At 41.6% G+C, this 16,541-nt stretch overlaps 1 protein-coding gene across 2 annotated transcripts; it reads right to left on the reverse strand.

The window, feature by feature from the left end:
• Nucleotides 1–1,381: 1,381 nt before the first annotated feature.
• Nucleotides 1,382–16,464, reverse strand: clasrp (CLK4-associating serine/arginine rich protein). Of its 2 annotated transcripts, XM_032545842.1 has the most exons (21): nucleotides 16,354–16,464; nucleotides 14,339–14,478; nucleotides 14,013–14,110; nucleotides 12,464–12,565; nucleotides 12,227–12,306; nucleotides 11,986–12,070; nucleotides 11,638–11,774; nucleotides 10,832–10,928; nucleotides 10,283–10,361; nucleotides 10,115–10,188; nucleotides 9,989–10,030; nucleotides 9,689–9,877; nucleotides 9,036–9,356; nucleotides 8,774–8,959; nucleotides 7,698–7,737; nucleotides 4,632–4,692; nucleotides 4,455–4,513; nucleotides 4,328–4,374; nucleotides 4,159–4,244; nucleotides 3,994–4,018; nucleotides 1,382–2,038 (listed from the first exon to the last, which is right to left on the reverse strand). In XM_032545842.1, the coding sequence occupies exons 2-21, from the start codon at nucleotides 14,435–14,437 to the stop codon at nucleotides 1,975–1,977; spliced, it is 1,971 nt and encodes a 656-aa protein (XP_032401733.1). In that variant the 5' UTR covers nucleotides 14,438–14,478; nucleotides 16,354–16,464; the 3' UTR covers nucleotides 1,382–1,974. The 2 variants fall into 2 exon arrangements, 1 of the variants encoding a protein (XP_032401733.1); XR_004336601.1 differs by lacking the exon at nucleotides 1,382–2,038 and having other exon boundaries at nucleotides 3,993–4,018; nucleotides 7,694–7,737.
• Nucleotides 16,465–16,541: the final 77 nt, after the last annotated feature.

Raw genomic sequence — 16,541 nt, forward strand, 5'->3', positions numbered from 1 at the left:
GATGGTGAGAGCGATGTGATCACCATCACCATCTGGTTCCTCCTCAGCAGCTCAGAGGAACTAACCTCACTGGCTTTCCACAGGTGTCTCTAAACAACCAAACCGGAACCAGCTCGCAATTCACTTCTGCTTTTTCCTCTTGACCAGAGGCAGCTCCCTGTTCAGCCATCAAAATGGAGAAACGCGTTGATGAATATGAATATGATTATAGTTGCGGAACGGTCAAAAGCGAAACAGAAAAGGGTGAAGTGAGATTTGTCGCCACCTACTGGCGAAAATAAATCGCACCTGGTTAATTAGATAACCGAAAAATTAGCTTCTTCAGCAAGAATTGTATTAATATAGATTAATTTGGTGCAGAGTGAAATACTTTTGATTTTTGTCCATTTTTAGGAGGATCACTTAAAGTTAATGACAACAAAGAATCAAGTTTCTCAGAAAATTACATATGAAACAACAAAAAAAATGACTTATTTTGACCGACTGACAAGTAAGTCGATATTTTGAGCATTATATGCAATCAATACTTAATGCCGAGGCTCCTTTCGCATGAACTGCAGCATCAATGCAGCGTGTCATGGAGCCGATCAGCCTGCAGCTCGTCTGCAATGCTGGTTCTGGAAAATGGAAAATAAAATAAGCATCTTCACGAAGATCATGAGCAGATGGAAGCACGAAGTGCTGTGACTTGGGCTTTCTGAAGCGCAGCGAACCAACGCCAGCGGGTAACGTTCAAACCATCTCTGATTGTGGAAACTTCACTCTGGACTCTAAACGTCTTCAGTTTTTTTGCCCCTCCACTCTCAGGAATCACTGGACCTTAATTTCCAAATGAAATGGAAATTCTACTTTCATCCTGACAGAGGCTTTCGAACCACCAAGCAATAGAACCGCTTTGGTGTCTTACCTGACCCTCAGCCCAGGTAAGACTCTTCTGACGAATCCGGGTCAGGAATGACTCAATAGGAGGAATGTGACAGTTGTCATGGATGCGACTGTGGGAGGCGGCGCTTCAGGCTCTGACTCCAACTCAAGTTCACGCCATGTGAATCTCCTCCAAACTCTTAAATGGGCTTTTTTTCCCTCCACAATCGTCTCAAGAAAAAGGTACACTGCTTGTGTACCTTTTTCCTTCCACTAAACCTTCCTTTAATACTTAAATGCAGAACTTTGTAAATAAGCACTTTCTTTGGCAATTTTTTTGCTTTCCAGAAATTGAGATGACTACAGGAACTTTATCTAGAGGAGTAAATTAATTTAGATGCAACCATCAATTTCTACATTTGTCAGGCTGCTGCAACAATCAGAGGAAAATATAAAGAAACAAAGGGGAGAAACGTAATTTTCCTGCATATGCAACAAATTAAAGATGAGACCTAAATACTTTCAAATTGAATTTTATTTGTTGGTTTTTTTTTCACATTCACTTTTACAGAGGAAAAAAAAAGTTGTTTGGTGGTTTTAGCCAGCTGAGAACAGTACAAAAAGAGCGATCAAATTTACAGAGTTAATTCTGCTTTCGCGGAGTGGCTTTCATTTGATATTTTTGGAAATCGCATTTGTGAAAGTCTATTTGAAGTTTCATCTTTAGTTTCCGTTGTTTGTTTTCACAGAAACATACTGTGGCTAAAGATCTGAACACTAGGATACCTTTTAAAAACACTGAGTATTGCTCAGTGTGTCGTACTTTGGAAAACCACGTCTCCCAAAGAACGGACCAGGAAGACGAGAAAGCAGAAGCTTTAACATGCAGATGTTCTCCGGTCTTCACAGAATGAAGCAAAACTAAACGGCGGATTAAATCATCTGTAATTCGGTGGGATTAAAGAATCTCAATCTGTGTTTCATATGAGATGGTGCGAGGCAAGTTGCAGATTCGTTAACCAGACTCTGTATTTGGTTCTAGACGAGTCGTTTGTGTTGACAGAAAAGGTCCTGGTGTGCAGGTCGGGCCTCGTCGTCCCTCTGTCCAGCTCAGTATCTGTACGATGGACTCCGAGAGCGGGAGCGAGAGCGAGAGCGAGACCGGGAGCGAGACCTTCAGGGAGAAAAAACAATTAGCGTAAAGGCCAGCGACAAAAGATACATACATGGAAATATGTATATATTTTACAGTACTGACAAGCAGCTTCTCCCTTTATGCTCCAGACTGAAGTGAAACCAATTTAAACACAGGATCAGGAACGTAGTTTTTCTGTCTCCTCTGCACAGTAAAGTTTGAGCGAAGACAAAAATGTTCCAGATGTTTTCCTTTATAAAGTTAAGACGTTATTGTCAGCAGAACCTTTTCCCACATAAAAATCTAATTTACCCAAGCTATGATATGTTGGTTGTGTAAATTAGGGCATTGTGTTTAAAATAATAGCAGTGTGTGCCTTTTACTTTTAGCACTGAACTTTTAAACCAAATAAAAGAAACAAAATAAAATCATCAAATTTGTTCCAAATATTCAGAAAATTAAGAAATATTTGGAAAATTTTAATTCTGATAATGTTGGAAATTGCAATATTTGTTGTTCTTCCTTGTTCTGGCTATTCTCCCTTTATGATTATACAATTTGTGCACCACTCTGAGCGTTAGCATCTTATCAGACGTACAACATGCTTTGGATTTGGTCAACAACAGAGCATCGTACGTAAAATACTAAGACACATCGTGCAGCTCTGACTAGAATAACAGTTTTCAGTTTGGTTCCACATCTTTCTGGTTTTGGTTCCCATTTTGAACCTTGTGACATCATTTTAGTCGAGCATTTTGCAGATTATTTATAAGTTTTCTCGTCTCCAGTCGATACAAAGCCGATCTTCTACAAAAGTTACTGCGTTTGACGCTTGGTCCCTAAATAAGAACCACGGTTTCCTCCCAGAATCAATAACCTCACTAACTGAACAACACACTGCTAACATTTTCAACAATCTACCCTTCAATTAATGATTAGGTCATACAGTTAACTATTGTGCATTGAGAAAATAAGGGGTGTTTCAGAAATAACTCGTTAGCATTTGACAGTTGTTGTCCTTTCAGATGAATGCTATAGTTAAATGTGCCAGACAGGCAGGTTTGAGTACTTCTGGATGTTGTATCTAGGATTTTATTTCCCTTTTATCACATGTAAACAAACATGTAGAGGGAGTGATAGATTTGTAGCCAAAAAGTATTATATTGTATTATAATACATTTTTGAGTCCGTAATTGTTTAAATCTCTGGCTATTGATGTTTGGATGTGTGTATTTATGTTTTTATTTAAAAATACAATAATCATAGAGCTGGACAATAAATCAATAATATATATTGTGATCAATATCAACAGATGATACATCTGATAGAATGTTCAATAATGTCACTGAGCTCTGAGCCAGAACCACTTGACATTCTGGGGGATGTAGGCAGAGGAAATGCTGCCTGCCACCCAGCTAAGCTAGGCTGGTGGCATCAACTAGCTCGCTCCTTGGTTGCCTAGCAACAACCTGTTGAGAAACTTGCCCAGCAGCAGCAGCTTCATGTTTCGCCACTGTTGCCTCAAAACTGGTTCAAAATAAAATTTAAAAAAACAACAACAGCGTGGCGCAGAGAAACTGTGCATGAAAGGAGGAAAGGTTACGGCACTAGTTTGGCTGCATTTCAGATATTTGAAACAACAAACTAATCAATAACTAGCGATATATGAAGCACTTATATTGTGACATGTTACCAATATGAAGTACGGCTCATTAGGGAAGAAAAGAGAGTTCAAGTAAAACAAAACAATCTCCAATTAAAGTGCAGATTGTAATGTCCACAACGATAAGCTTTACAAGACGGTGTTTGTTTTCTTTCGAGAGTTTTGATGTTTTTCTCCTGAGTCATCTAAACAACCGTGTTAAATAATAACCCTACGGGTTTTGTGACTGGCCGTTGGGATTGTTTCTGCATCGACATGGGGAGGGGGGGGGGAATAAAACGTGTTTAATTCGGCTTCACTGGAACTGTGAAGATTCCAGTGCCTTACATACCTTTTGTGTGAACTGTGTTCTCGGCCTGAGGGACAGAGGAAACAAAGCCACAATGAAAACAAATACGTGCTGCAGCGTCTCAGAGCCAATAAAACTGACAGCAGCTAATCAGAGGCAGATGAAATATCTGTGCTGAGCGGGAGACGATGAACCGTCTTGTCTCACCGTGTTTGGAGGGAGAAGGCGAGTGGCTCTGTCGTCCGTACTGTCGCTCCCATTCATCCCTCTCTTTCTCACGTCGCTCACGCTCCCTGAACACACACACGGCTTCTGGGTCAGACGGTTGCAACACACAGACACCAATCAGTCCACCTTGACACACACGCAGCCTTACTTCATACGGATCTTGCGTGCCATGGCTCGCAGCTCTCCTTCTCGCTCCTGTAAAGTAAACAAAGAGCGATGACGGGAAATGAAGGACGAGGAAGCCTCTTTCTCTGCGTTAATCTACACACACCGACCTGTCGCTTGTGCTCCTGCTGCTGGATCTTCACTTGAGCAGCTTTCTTATCTGCCTTGGCTGCAGATAAGGAAGAAAAAAGAAGGGGAAAAAAAACTCAAAGGTGAATTTAGAGGGGAAAAACCGTTTAAATTTAAGAGATGAAATGATTTTGATCTGAAAATAAAGTGGCACTCACACTGCTTGTTGAGCGCCTTCTGCATCCGTAGCTTCAGACGCTCCTGGGGTGTCAGCTTGGGCTGAAAGGGACACAAATGTTTCAGCACAAGATTTCACAGCATTAAAACAAAAAGTGTCCTGAGCGTGCACATCTGTGCTGAAATCAGAGATGCACCGAGAATCAGCTGCTTTTAGCCCGATCGGCCCTGGAAGACGACCGGAGGGTCGGATAGTCGAAACTTCTGCTCTTTTTTTTTATTATTTATTTGACCATGGACGAACACGGGGTACTCAAGTTCTAGCAGATCGCGCTGAACAAACCGCTCTTTAGTGTGGACGCTGATACTGAGTGAAGATGATTTGAAGGTAGCCGTTTTCCAAATCAGTAAAGTAAATAAAACTGGAGGGTAAAGCTGTGACGAAGGCAGAGCTGAAGTAAGCCATTTTTATTTTGAGCGAGTTGTGAGGTGTTTTGGTGATATCCACAATTAGCAACAGATAAAAGTGTTTCCATTTTACGCATTGAAGCAATAAAGGGACGTGCTAAACACACGTTGTGCTGAACCGAGTCTGAAACTGGCTTAATTAGGAACCAGATATCAGAGGGGCTAAAAAAAACACAGCTTTCCAATTTTTATATACATATTGCAGGTTTCACCAACTCAAACTTTATGAATAAAATTTAAGACCTATGTCACAATAGAGATATACAAATAAATGCAGAAATTACTGTGTAATTTATGTGATTTTTTTGTGGCTCTTGGCAACAGCTTTGTGCTTCTTACATAGTAAATAGTTAGCCAACCATCTACTAGTCAGCAAGCCACCAAGTATTAGCAGCTTGTTACCAGTAGCCTCAACGGCCTCAGGTCACAGAATGGAGTGAGTGAAGATGTCAAACTTTTGTCTGATAGAGATGCACTGGAGAGTGATCCTTTTCTCACTTCCGATACCGATACAGATATCTGAAGTTTAGTATAGTCCGATACTGATCCGATACAGAAAAACAGTGTTGAATTGACTTAAATTGTTTCCTTTTTTAAACACAGACAAAAATGTATTGGTGTACACTTAAATACACCAATAGCTTCACAAGCTTGGCCAAACATGTAAAAACAACACAACTTTAATTTGCAATTAAGACTATAACACCCAATTTAAAACTAACAAAAACTTGACTAACGTAAAAATAAACCCCAACAAACCTCCTTTCAAATGGTTCAGAAAGCGCAATTATAAATTCTAAATATAGTGTAAAATAAACAATATAGAATGACGTCAGAGCGTAGAATTAAACTGAATAGATCTGCCCTTTTGGATTGGGCACATCATCACCGCCACCAGATCGAGAATAGTTTTCAATGTCTGGACCAATACAGATGTTATCAGCTTGGTGCATCTCTAATGGAAAATCCCACAAGAAAGAAACCTACATAAAATACATGAGGTTATGAAGTTCCGCACGACAGAATTTAAGACCTGTAATTAACGTATTTAAGACCAACTTGCATTTTCTTTTATAAATTTAATACATTTTAACAAAGTGTTCTTTGCATCAAAAACCAAACTTGGAACTTGAGCTCACCTCCAGCAGGTTTCTCTTGTTGCATATCCGTACTCAGGCTCCAAAAGCAATGCATCATAAGAGGCCATTATCAGGGAAACTAGTTTTTTCTCTGTTAGATGCTGGTATGGACAGATTAACATTTGAACTCTGATCAGTTTGTCTGTTTTTTTCTTTTTACAGTGACAGCTAACAGGCATTTTGCTCCTCGTTAAAACAATTAATGAAGGATGGTGGTAGGAGGGCAAAAAGTAAACATTTTAAAAGCTATCGTGTAACTTTTCTATTCCAGTTCTTAAAGCAAAATCCAAATGGACACAGGTAACAATTTACAAAAACCTGAGATCAGAAACGGGACACAAAGTTCTTGTCGGTGCATCTCTAGCTGAAATACAAACTTTATACCATCATCTTTAAGAGAAGTGACGGAGATTACAACACACACTCCAAACGAGGTTGTGTGTGTGTTGACAGAGAAACTGCTGCTGCAGCAGCAGCAGCTTGTTGCAGGTGTGGAACAGATCAGCAGAAACTAGGATCCACTCAGACGAACCAGGACACAATGTTCAGTATTTACACACACAATACTGTCAGAGAGATAAAAGGACGAGAAGACGAGCGAAGAAGGAGAAAGGGTCAGACAGGGAAACATGAGCAAGTTCAGGTCCAGCGAGTTTGGAAAGGTTCATAAAGAGCCGGTGGCATTTTCTTTTTTTTTTTTTGTCCTGACACACCCATCAGTGGGCTGTTCAGACCTGGCCAGGCAAGAAAAACTGCAGGTCACAACACTGCAGGCACGCTCGGCACAGGGAAAAATCATAACTTCTAGCCTGTTTTACAAACTGTTCCTTCTTTACGTGGAAGCTGGCTAGAGAACAGACATTGGGTCAGCAAAAGGTTAAGACATCTGGAGCTACACGACTCGCATACTGCGGCACACGAGCCTACGGACAGATGAGGCGCAGCACGCATCCATCTTGAAACTTCCACAAGAATGCTTTGATAAATGTAATTCAAAATGACTTTGCAAGTCAAATCACTTGTGCTGCTTATGAAAAAAAAAAGAAAAAAAACCAATACAGGCACATTCATTCAATAGTCACAAGATGCAACAAAGCATTTCATCCAATGGGAAACGAGTCTGTCTTTCTCGCGGGCATTAATGCGTGACGCCCTGCGGACTGGTTCGTACTACAAACATACAGGGGACGGTTCGCTCTGTCACGCATACGTGTTTGTACAGCACACACAGGTTCTCTGCACAGGACAGGCATCAAGATACACGGGCTTCAGAGAGAAGAAACGAGGCAGGATTCAGCCTTTCTCCTGGGCTCTAGCTGGCAGAGCTCGTGTCCACTTTAAGGGTGCGAGTGCGGAAAAAGTAAAAACAAACAAAAAGAGCAATTTAAGTGCAACAATAGCTTGTATATTCCAGTGTGATGGACAACCATGGCAGCCTGTCAGGGATGAGGGAGGCGTAGGCTTTAGCAAGAAACCAAACTAGATCAAATTCTTACTGACTTTGGCAGCTCCCGTCTCTTTACCACCCGGAGTGTCAGGCCTGAGGGAGAGAGAGAGAAAGAAAAACGTTCCGAGCTTTTAAAATGTGAAACCAGCGAGATGTGTTGGCTGATTAATTCATCTTTTCCAGTATAGTTAGCTGCTTTCGAGAAACCAGCTAAATGAACGGCTTCGTTATAAAACAGTTTATTTCTCAGTGTGTGTTAACACAGATTAAAAGTTAACAAAAAATTAAAGGTGTAAAGATTAATCGGATTAATTGTGACTAATCGATTATTGAAACAAATGTCAACTAATTTAGTGTTTGATTAATTGTTAAATGGAGTGTACAGACTCTAATACGTGCCATTTGCTGAAAAATAAAACACTCTCAAAGAACTAATTAAGCCAAAACTGTAGAAATTTAGCATTTAAGATGAAAAACCTTCTTTGTCTGTAAATATGTTTTACCCAGAAATCCTCAAGTGTCACCCTTGGCTTCACCTGGCTCAAATTTTGTGAAATTTTCCTACTAAACACCTTCTGTTGTCCAGTTACTAACTGGAGAGCTAAAATGATGGAGAGTAGGTCACAGCAAATTCATGAGTTACAGTGGTCCAGTCAAAGTCCAGATATGAAGACAACTGAGAATTGAGAACAAAGCGTGAGAGTTCATGTTCACAGATCCTTCCAAGGATTAGGATTCAGTTAATTTACAAAGGCGAAAGGAAAAAATGTCAGACTTTCAACCTGCAAAGGTGGAAGACATACCCCTAGAGGCCTGCAGCTGTAATTACAGCACAGTAAGGTTCCACCAGTTACTGACACAGGGTGACTGAAAATAAATGCAGGCCACATTTTAGGTTTTAATTTGCGTAAAATACTGGAAACCTTTTAAAACTTCCTCTCAAATTGACATTTAGCTTTGTAACCCGTTCCCATAAAATCCCAATAAAACCAGTCTAAAGCTGGTTTGTGGTTGCAACATAAAACCTGCAATGTGTTAATACTCGTTATACCTATATAAATGTATAAATACTTGTGCTAGCCGCTGTATTTCCTCAGGTGTGTGTGATCAGACTGTGAGACCTTCTTACTTTCTCAGTTTGTCAGAGATGGTGTTGGCAGCAGGCTGGGCCCCCCTGTGGGTGGGGGAGGGACTGTGGGGCGGGCGGCTTGGAGAAGGGGACGCACTGTGGCTGTCACTGTCTCTCCTCCGGTGTCCTCGACCGCTCCAGGCTCCCTGCCTCAAGCCGCTGCCCTGCCGTGAACCTGAACGAGACCTGCAGACAAAACGGGACATTAAAGGACGGCGCGTTTGTTACGAGCTAACCGCCACGTTTCCGGGATTATCCAAACCTCGTTCGTCTGCGTGCCGAATAGCGTCTCCTGTCCCGTTCCCGGTCTCTGTCCCTGTCTCTATCTCTGCCTCTGTCCCTGTCGTTGGACCGCGACCTCGTCCGCTCCCGTCTCCTCCAGGAGCCCCCGTTCCCTCCTCCTTTCCCCCGGGAGCGAGACCTGGAGCGCCGCCTCGACCGCGAGTGGCTCCGCGAGCGGCGGCCGTCTCTCCGCCCGTGTCCCCGCCGGCCTCTGCGTGAACGGGAGGACGAGCGAGAGGACGACCGGGACGAGGAGCGAGACGAGGAGGAAGAGGAGCTGCTCGAGGACGACCTTCGTCTCCTGAACAAATACAGAAACAAAGTTTGAGTAATAACACCGGCTGCGTACCCAGCCTCTCGATAATCACATTAAATCAAACCACCGGACATAAAATCGCTCTTTTCTACCTACTTAAGATAAACTGGGACATGCATGAATCTCGCTGAGGAGCTTTGGAGCTTAACTGACTGAATTAATCAAGGTTTTCTCCCTGATGGTTTGTCTGAAACCTGATTCACCTCACCGATCACAAAAATCCACCATCATACTCTTTGCATCAACGGCTGCAGTACATAAGGACTGTGTGAGAGGAAATAACCAAAGAAATGCCAAGAGGAGGGAAAATTACCGACCGGGAGCCCCTGCTATGACCTGGAGAGTGCTGCAAGCTGGAGGGGGCGTGGCCAGAGTGAGGGGCAGCGGTTTGTGTCGTGGCCGCGGCTTCGTCGTCGCTGCCTCCAAAGCTGGTGATGAACGTGATCTTCTCCGGGCCGGGGGTACGCGAACGGGACCGGGACTCTGAGCTGGACTCCGACTCAGGCCTGAAGAAGATAGAAAAAAGTTAAAAAAAAAAAAAAAATTAAATGAGAGGCTGTATTCTCACACACACCACTAATCAGGATTAAAATGTTAGAATCCGTGGGACATCTCACCGTTTGTAAGGGTCGTACGTCGGGCTGTCTCTTCTGGCGTAGCTGCAAAGCAACACAAACAGTGATGTGCTTGCAAAGCACGCGTTTAGCCTCGTTTTAAACTTCTTAATAAAGCTAAAAACTCACCTTGGTGGACTGATCTGTCTTCCTTTTAGCCTCTTTTCTCTAAACTCCCTCCTCTGTCTTCGAGAGCGGCGGCCCTGAAGCAAGACAAGCGCATGTAGACAGCTAGAAAGTTGCACAAAACGCACAAAAAAAAAGAAGAAGAAAGTCTTCCAAGTGATTTAGCCTCACAGAGTACATGGCCTTCTCTGCCTCCAGAGCTTTGGCGTGTTTAATGGCCTCCACTTCCTCCTTGTCTTTCTTCAACATCCTGACAAAAGATGAGGTTGTGAAGCATTAGAAATAATACAAATGCACTCTCACAGATGTTAAAAACGTTCTGTTAAAGCCCACTGTTGAGATGTTCCACTTATGTTTCTACACTACAGAAAAAAAAGAGAGACGTATTTGCGGTGCTGAATAACTTCTGTTTTATCGGTCTCTGGCAATTGTATCATTCTTATTCAGGAAATATTCTCCAAAAAGTGCAAATTCCCAGAATATCAACCGTAAATGAAGTAGAAAAATAGAGGTAGAGGCAAGAAAAAATAAATTGTAAATCTGCATACTTTATTTCTCGTAGTAACTCTAAATGCATCTTTAATTCATTGCATTTTCTCCCCTCGTGTTTTCTCCTTTGTCCATCTATTTAAGGATGTTCTTTTTTCATTTATCTTGTATTGTCTTTCCTTATGACTTCTAGGAGTTAAAGTGACAAATGGGGAACAAATAAAAATGTACCTGACAAAGTCGCCTTCCCCCATTCCATAGGGAGTCGCCATTTTGTTTAGATCCAGCAGCTGCTCCGGGTTCAGCTCATCAACATCAACTTCCACATCTGCAAATATGCAACATAACCGGTCAGACTTTGGCAAACTAATCCCAAACCTCAAGCATCAAGCTAAAGGTTTTGAGTGCGGGGGGGGAAAAAATCGTTATTCAACGATTGTAAAAAGGATAGAGGAAGAAAGAAGAAATGTTTCACTATTTAGAAGCGTTACAGTGTGCATCAAGTCAACAGCTTGTGAAAAATTTAAAACTCACTGCAAAAAATGATAGTAGAAATTTTTATCAAAGCAATAAATTCTCCAGCCAAAAATGTACCTTGCTTTCACTATAGCTAGAAAGTTGGAAAATAAAACCCTTTTGTTACCGTTATTGTCTTGCTTACAGAAAGAACTAAGATTTTCACATTATGTTTTTATTTAATAAAAAGGGGAAAAATATACAAACAGTTGTGTAACTATGTTACTTCTTGAAGAGGCAAGTTCTGATTTCATATTTGTCTATGAATGCAATATTAAGTCACTCTTTAGAAAGAGCTAATGTTTTTAACTGTCCCTCCAATCCCTCAAAAACAGATATTTTTAAATTTACTTTATACAAATGCAACAAAAACTGAAGACATGGAGTGTCTCATACTTACAGCCCTTGATAAAATCAACCACAGATTACAACAGTTAGCATTATAGCTACAGACGACAGCGTCGATGCTCTACTTCCATTTTAGCTCAGACTTTTTTAACTTTTCTGGTGTGAAGCCTCACCAATATCAGGAATGCCTTCGTCCTCCTCGGATTCACTGTTCTCTGAATTGTCATCTTCTTTGTCCGACTGGGAATGAGGCTCTGCCACGGTGCTGTCTTCGTACGTGTAACCAATGGCAACCTTTTTCTCTGCAAGTCTGCACGAGGCGAGGAAGGATTAATGAATTTATAAACCACTTAAATTCTGCAGGAAGCAAAGATATGATCGTTGTGGATCAAAGAACAATTTAAAAGTGTGCAAATTAAATTTTATTGCCAGACAAAGGTGTAACATATAAACAAATAACCCTCCCTCACAAAATATAAAACCATAATTGAAAATACAAAAGCAGAGCAGGAAAAACATACTTCTTCTTCTCGTCCTCATTTGGTTTGGCCAGGCCACCGTAGAGCTCATCCAGGTAGATCTGGTATAAACACTGCTCCTCTGAGACTGTGAGGGGACAGCAGGGAGTTCATGAACTCATCACAACTGCAAAATATACCCACTGAGAGCTGGCCAAGCACCACTCTAAGCACACTGTGCATCCACGGAGCCAAGCACGTGTGTAAAGCACCGACTGCCGCGCTACTTTAAGTAAACACTCACTGTTGGCAAAGTCATTCTGAACGAGTCCTCTGTAGCGCTCGTAATTGCACTTCCTCTCCTCCATCTCGTGATCTGGTGTTCTGTGAAAGAACAAGAAGCAGAATGTTCTGCACTTTAGAAAATATTTCCTTTTATTTTATTATACATGTCAATAACCTCCTAATGTCCAGAAATGACAATAAAATGCTAAAACTAAACCCCTTCCTTAAATGTTACCAGAGCGTTTTAAAGACTTACGATGTGCTGAGCAGAGGAGGGGTATAAGTCGGGACGTAGTCCAGATGGGCCCTCACATCAAATCTGTCAATCATGTTGTTGGCGTCTCCTTGCCATGGCATCCTTTGAAAGAAAAAAATCAAAATGATATCATTTATTTTCCCAACACTGCAGAAATTCTAATTTTATTACTTATATTTTAAAATAGACAAACTGAGGACATGTCTATTAATTTAAACTGTCTTTAGGACCAGTGTTGTATAAAGTACTGGAATCTCAGAGTCAAGTAAAAGTACAAGTACCTCTCCAAAATACGACTTTGGTAAAAGTCGAAGTCACTGACTGAAATGTTACTTGAGTAAAAGTCTTAAAGTATCTGAAACTTCTTGTACTTAAGTATGGAAATTACTGTAAAAATGGATGTACTCAAGTAATGTAATGAAAAGTACAAGTAAAAAGTAAAACAAGGCAAGTTTGAATGACATTTCTTATATCTTGGTAAACTTGTCAAATAAACTTAAAATAATGTACCCAACCAAGTGCAGGCAAAATGAAACCTGCTAATAAATTGTTCCAGTTTTAAAGAGTAGCACATGTTAATGGTTTGTGGTTTTGAACTTGCATGCCTTTCCTATATTCGTTAAATTTAGTCTAAATTGCTATCGCTATGGCTTCTGTCCCCCATTGAACTAGGGTGACCAGACGTCCTCTTTTTCCCGGACATGTCCTACTTTTCAGACCTAAAAAGATGTCCGGGGGGAATTTAAAAATTGTCCGGGATTTTGGTCAATTGCCTCAAAACACATTACATAGCTTACAGTGGATTATAGGGCACGGCGCTGCGTGTCACGTAATCCCTGAGCCGCGTCAGTGCGGGCAGCACTCTTCTCTGTTCCACCCCCCCTCCCACCCGATGCAAGGTGTTCCGATTTCTGATTTCCCCAACAATGGGAGAAGCGAAACAGGTGTATCCTATTGGAGGTGATGAACAAGCCAGGCAAGCAGGCTACGACTTTGTTCGGTAGCCTGCTTGCTAATCAGTAGGTGGGGTCAAAACACTTCGTTTCTCTCTCTCGCTTTTTTGTAACGAGTAACTAAACCACACATTGAAAATGTATCGGAGTAAAAGTACGCAATTGAGTTCGGAAATATAGTGAAGTAAAAGTGAAAGTCATCAAACATTTTCATACTCCAGGAAAGTATGAAGTACTCCAAAATGTACTTAAGTAAAGTAGTGAAGTATTTTTACTTCGTTACTATACAACACTGTTTAGGACATTATATTAGCAATTAGCAACGCTGAGCTAAGTGTTGTTTCTTTATTTGAAATAGTTTTTTTTTTTTAAATACACCAGTGACAGTGAGACAGGTTAAGCTAGGTTTACAGTTGAACTGGGCTGAAGTGCTGCTCCATTTTGCATTAACTGACTGGAAAAATATTGTTTTTTGTCTTTTCCCCCCCATCAGCCAATTACTGGTCAGTGCCAGACAAGCTGAAAGTTGTCTGGTTCCAGTCACCAGCTAATTTCTGAGTTATTATCAGGTTTCTTTTGTGCAGAGTTTTCCTCACATGTTGGCAGGGCTTTCTGCAGCCAGCGCCACAGCCGGGTCCAGGTGGATCTTGTAGGATCGGCCGTGAACCTGCAGGAACTGGGCAGGATCTTTTTTCTGTCGAGACAAAACGAGAACCAGGTGAACAACGGAATGCCCTACTCAAACTTTTAAACACCACAAAAACAACAACAACGTGCCTCATATTCTTTTCAATTCTGTGTTCATGATGTCATTGTGCTTTGAGCACTGAAACACGGCTACAATGATTAGTGATTATGCTGCAGAGGAAGGCTTTAAATGTCACCGCCACACTCTGTTCAGCAGAGCAACAAAGTTCCTCACTATCTTCTCGTAGTACTCTCGGCGGCGCTCGCCACGGCGTTTGTAGTCGACCATCATGCCACGGAGCTTGCGCTCGTGTTTGCGGGCCTCCTGCCACATGACGGCGCCGCTGGGGGTGGGGGCGCGGCGGGGCACGGCTGCTGCAAGTGGAGGAACGAGGAAGAGACGAGACGAACACGGGACAAAGAGAAAAATAGTACTTGAGTTGAGAAATTTTACTCTGCGTCTGTTTTAAGTCGTTATTCCAGGCTTATCATGATGCTGGGGGCCTCATTTTTTCCAGACTGTTGCACTGTAATGTAAAACTAAAATAATTCATATCAATGCATTTTTGACACACACATTCCAGTTTAGGTGAATTAGAAATTGTTACTTCTAAAATATTTGACAAACATTTATTTACAAGAGAGGGTTTTATATTGTATATTGAGGGCATCAAATTGTTTGATGGACATTTATTAAAACCTCAGTAATGATCTGTTTAAAAGTGCACAATCTTCACCAATATAACCCATCATATTGGGTTATATGATGGGTTATATAACCCAATATATAACCTGTAACCAATATATTGCCTGTAAGAAGCAAATATAACAATAAACTCACTCACTATAATAGGAGACAAAGGTTTATTCAATAACCTATCATCCAATCCAATAAATGAATTCAAACAAGGATCAATAACTGATTAAGATGTTTGGAATCACCATTTCATGAGCCAATAGGGAACAGATCATAGTTAAAGCTAGAAACCATGGATGTTTTTGTATTCACTTAATGACTGTAGCACCACCTAAACGGTTAGATATTCATAAATTAACATAGTATAGCTAAATATCCAAGTCTAGTTCATTTTTAAATGCAAGTTTCAGACGCGACATGATGTGCAATGTTGTCGTTTGAGTACCTTTTTTCAAAAAAAGTTACTCAATGTAACTAGTACTACCCACTTTTGAACATAAACAACATCAGTAGTCTACAGGCTACTAGTTAACTAGCTTACGGTGCTGTATTTGTATTAGCTAGTCATTTTTAGCTAACATTACCTGCTTACTCAACTCAGTCGGTTAGTTTGGGGGAAAAACTGTGAAAAGTTCTTTGCGTTTTGCTGGCATGATTCTAACACACACATGAGCACCCCTGCACAGTAGCAGCAGCGCTCATGTTGCGTTTAAAGGTGGCTCGGAAAAACACGTCACGACGTGTCAACAACGAATAAACAGTTTTAATGGCTGAAAAAAGTGACAGAAGGCGCTGATATTGGAAGTGCGAAAGCCCCTACTGAATCAAATCGATATAGGAATAACAGAGTTGGCCACTCTGAGGTAAAAACAACAAACAGCTTCCAGTCCAGGCGGGGCACGGCTGACTCCGTGGGCGGGCAATGCCCCCCCCCAATGCCCGCCCATGCCGCCGGGCCTGAAGTTTAGAGTGATTGTCCTCCTGTAAGGTGAACCCCAACCTCACCAGTCTGAAATCTTTCCACCTCTAAATGAGCCTTGAGAACTGAACTCTGCTCTGTTCCTGCTCAAAAGAAAGGATTCCCACAGAATAATGCTGCCACCACCGTGTTTCGGGGCTACTTGTTATATTAGTTAAACACAACACGTAACGATGTGCATTCAGAAAAAAAGTTTAATTAATCTGCTTCCATGTTTCTGTCACTTTAACACGGTTAACCGCAGCTCAACGGTCAGATATTCATATGCTAACCTAGCCTAGCTAGCTAACCCCCAAACGCTGCGGTTCATTTCGATCATGAATCTCAATGTTACATATTTCTAGCCTGCAGTGATGTAGAATACCGTAACTTAATGCAAGTTCAGTTAGTGCTGCAACACATGGCCTGTCAGACTGCGCGTCTGACTGAGGCCTGCTCGCTATTAGCATCAGAGCTACATTAGCTCTGTAAAAACGGTAGCGACAGGGACTGAGTCTCCGCTTCCCGGCACAGAAAACACATCACATAAAGTCCACGCAGCTAAGTAAACACGGTCTGCATTCACGGTCTGTACCTGTTTAAATGTACACCAATAAGAATCGGGGTTAATCTCTCAAGCTGAATGTCACCACCATACGCCTCCTTCGCCTTCTCCTTCTTCACCAAACTCAGTCTGTAGGGGGCGCTGCACCTCTACTATCCAGTATTAGAAGTATTAGAAGAAACCAATGGAGTGTCGATTTTTTTAGGTTGCTTTCTCAC

The sequence above is a fragment of the Xiphophorus hellerii genome, chromosome 18 (genome assembly GCF_003331165.1).
Source record: "Xiphophorus hellerii strain 12219 chromosome 18, Xiphophorus_hellerii-4.1, whole genome shotgun sequence".
NCBI lineage: Eukaryota > Metazoa > Chordata > Actinopteri > Cyprinodontiformes > Poeciliidae > Xiphophorus > Xiphophorus hellerii.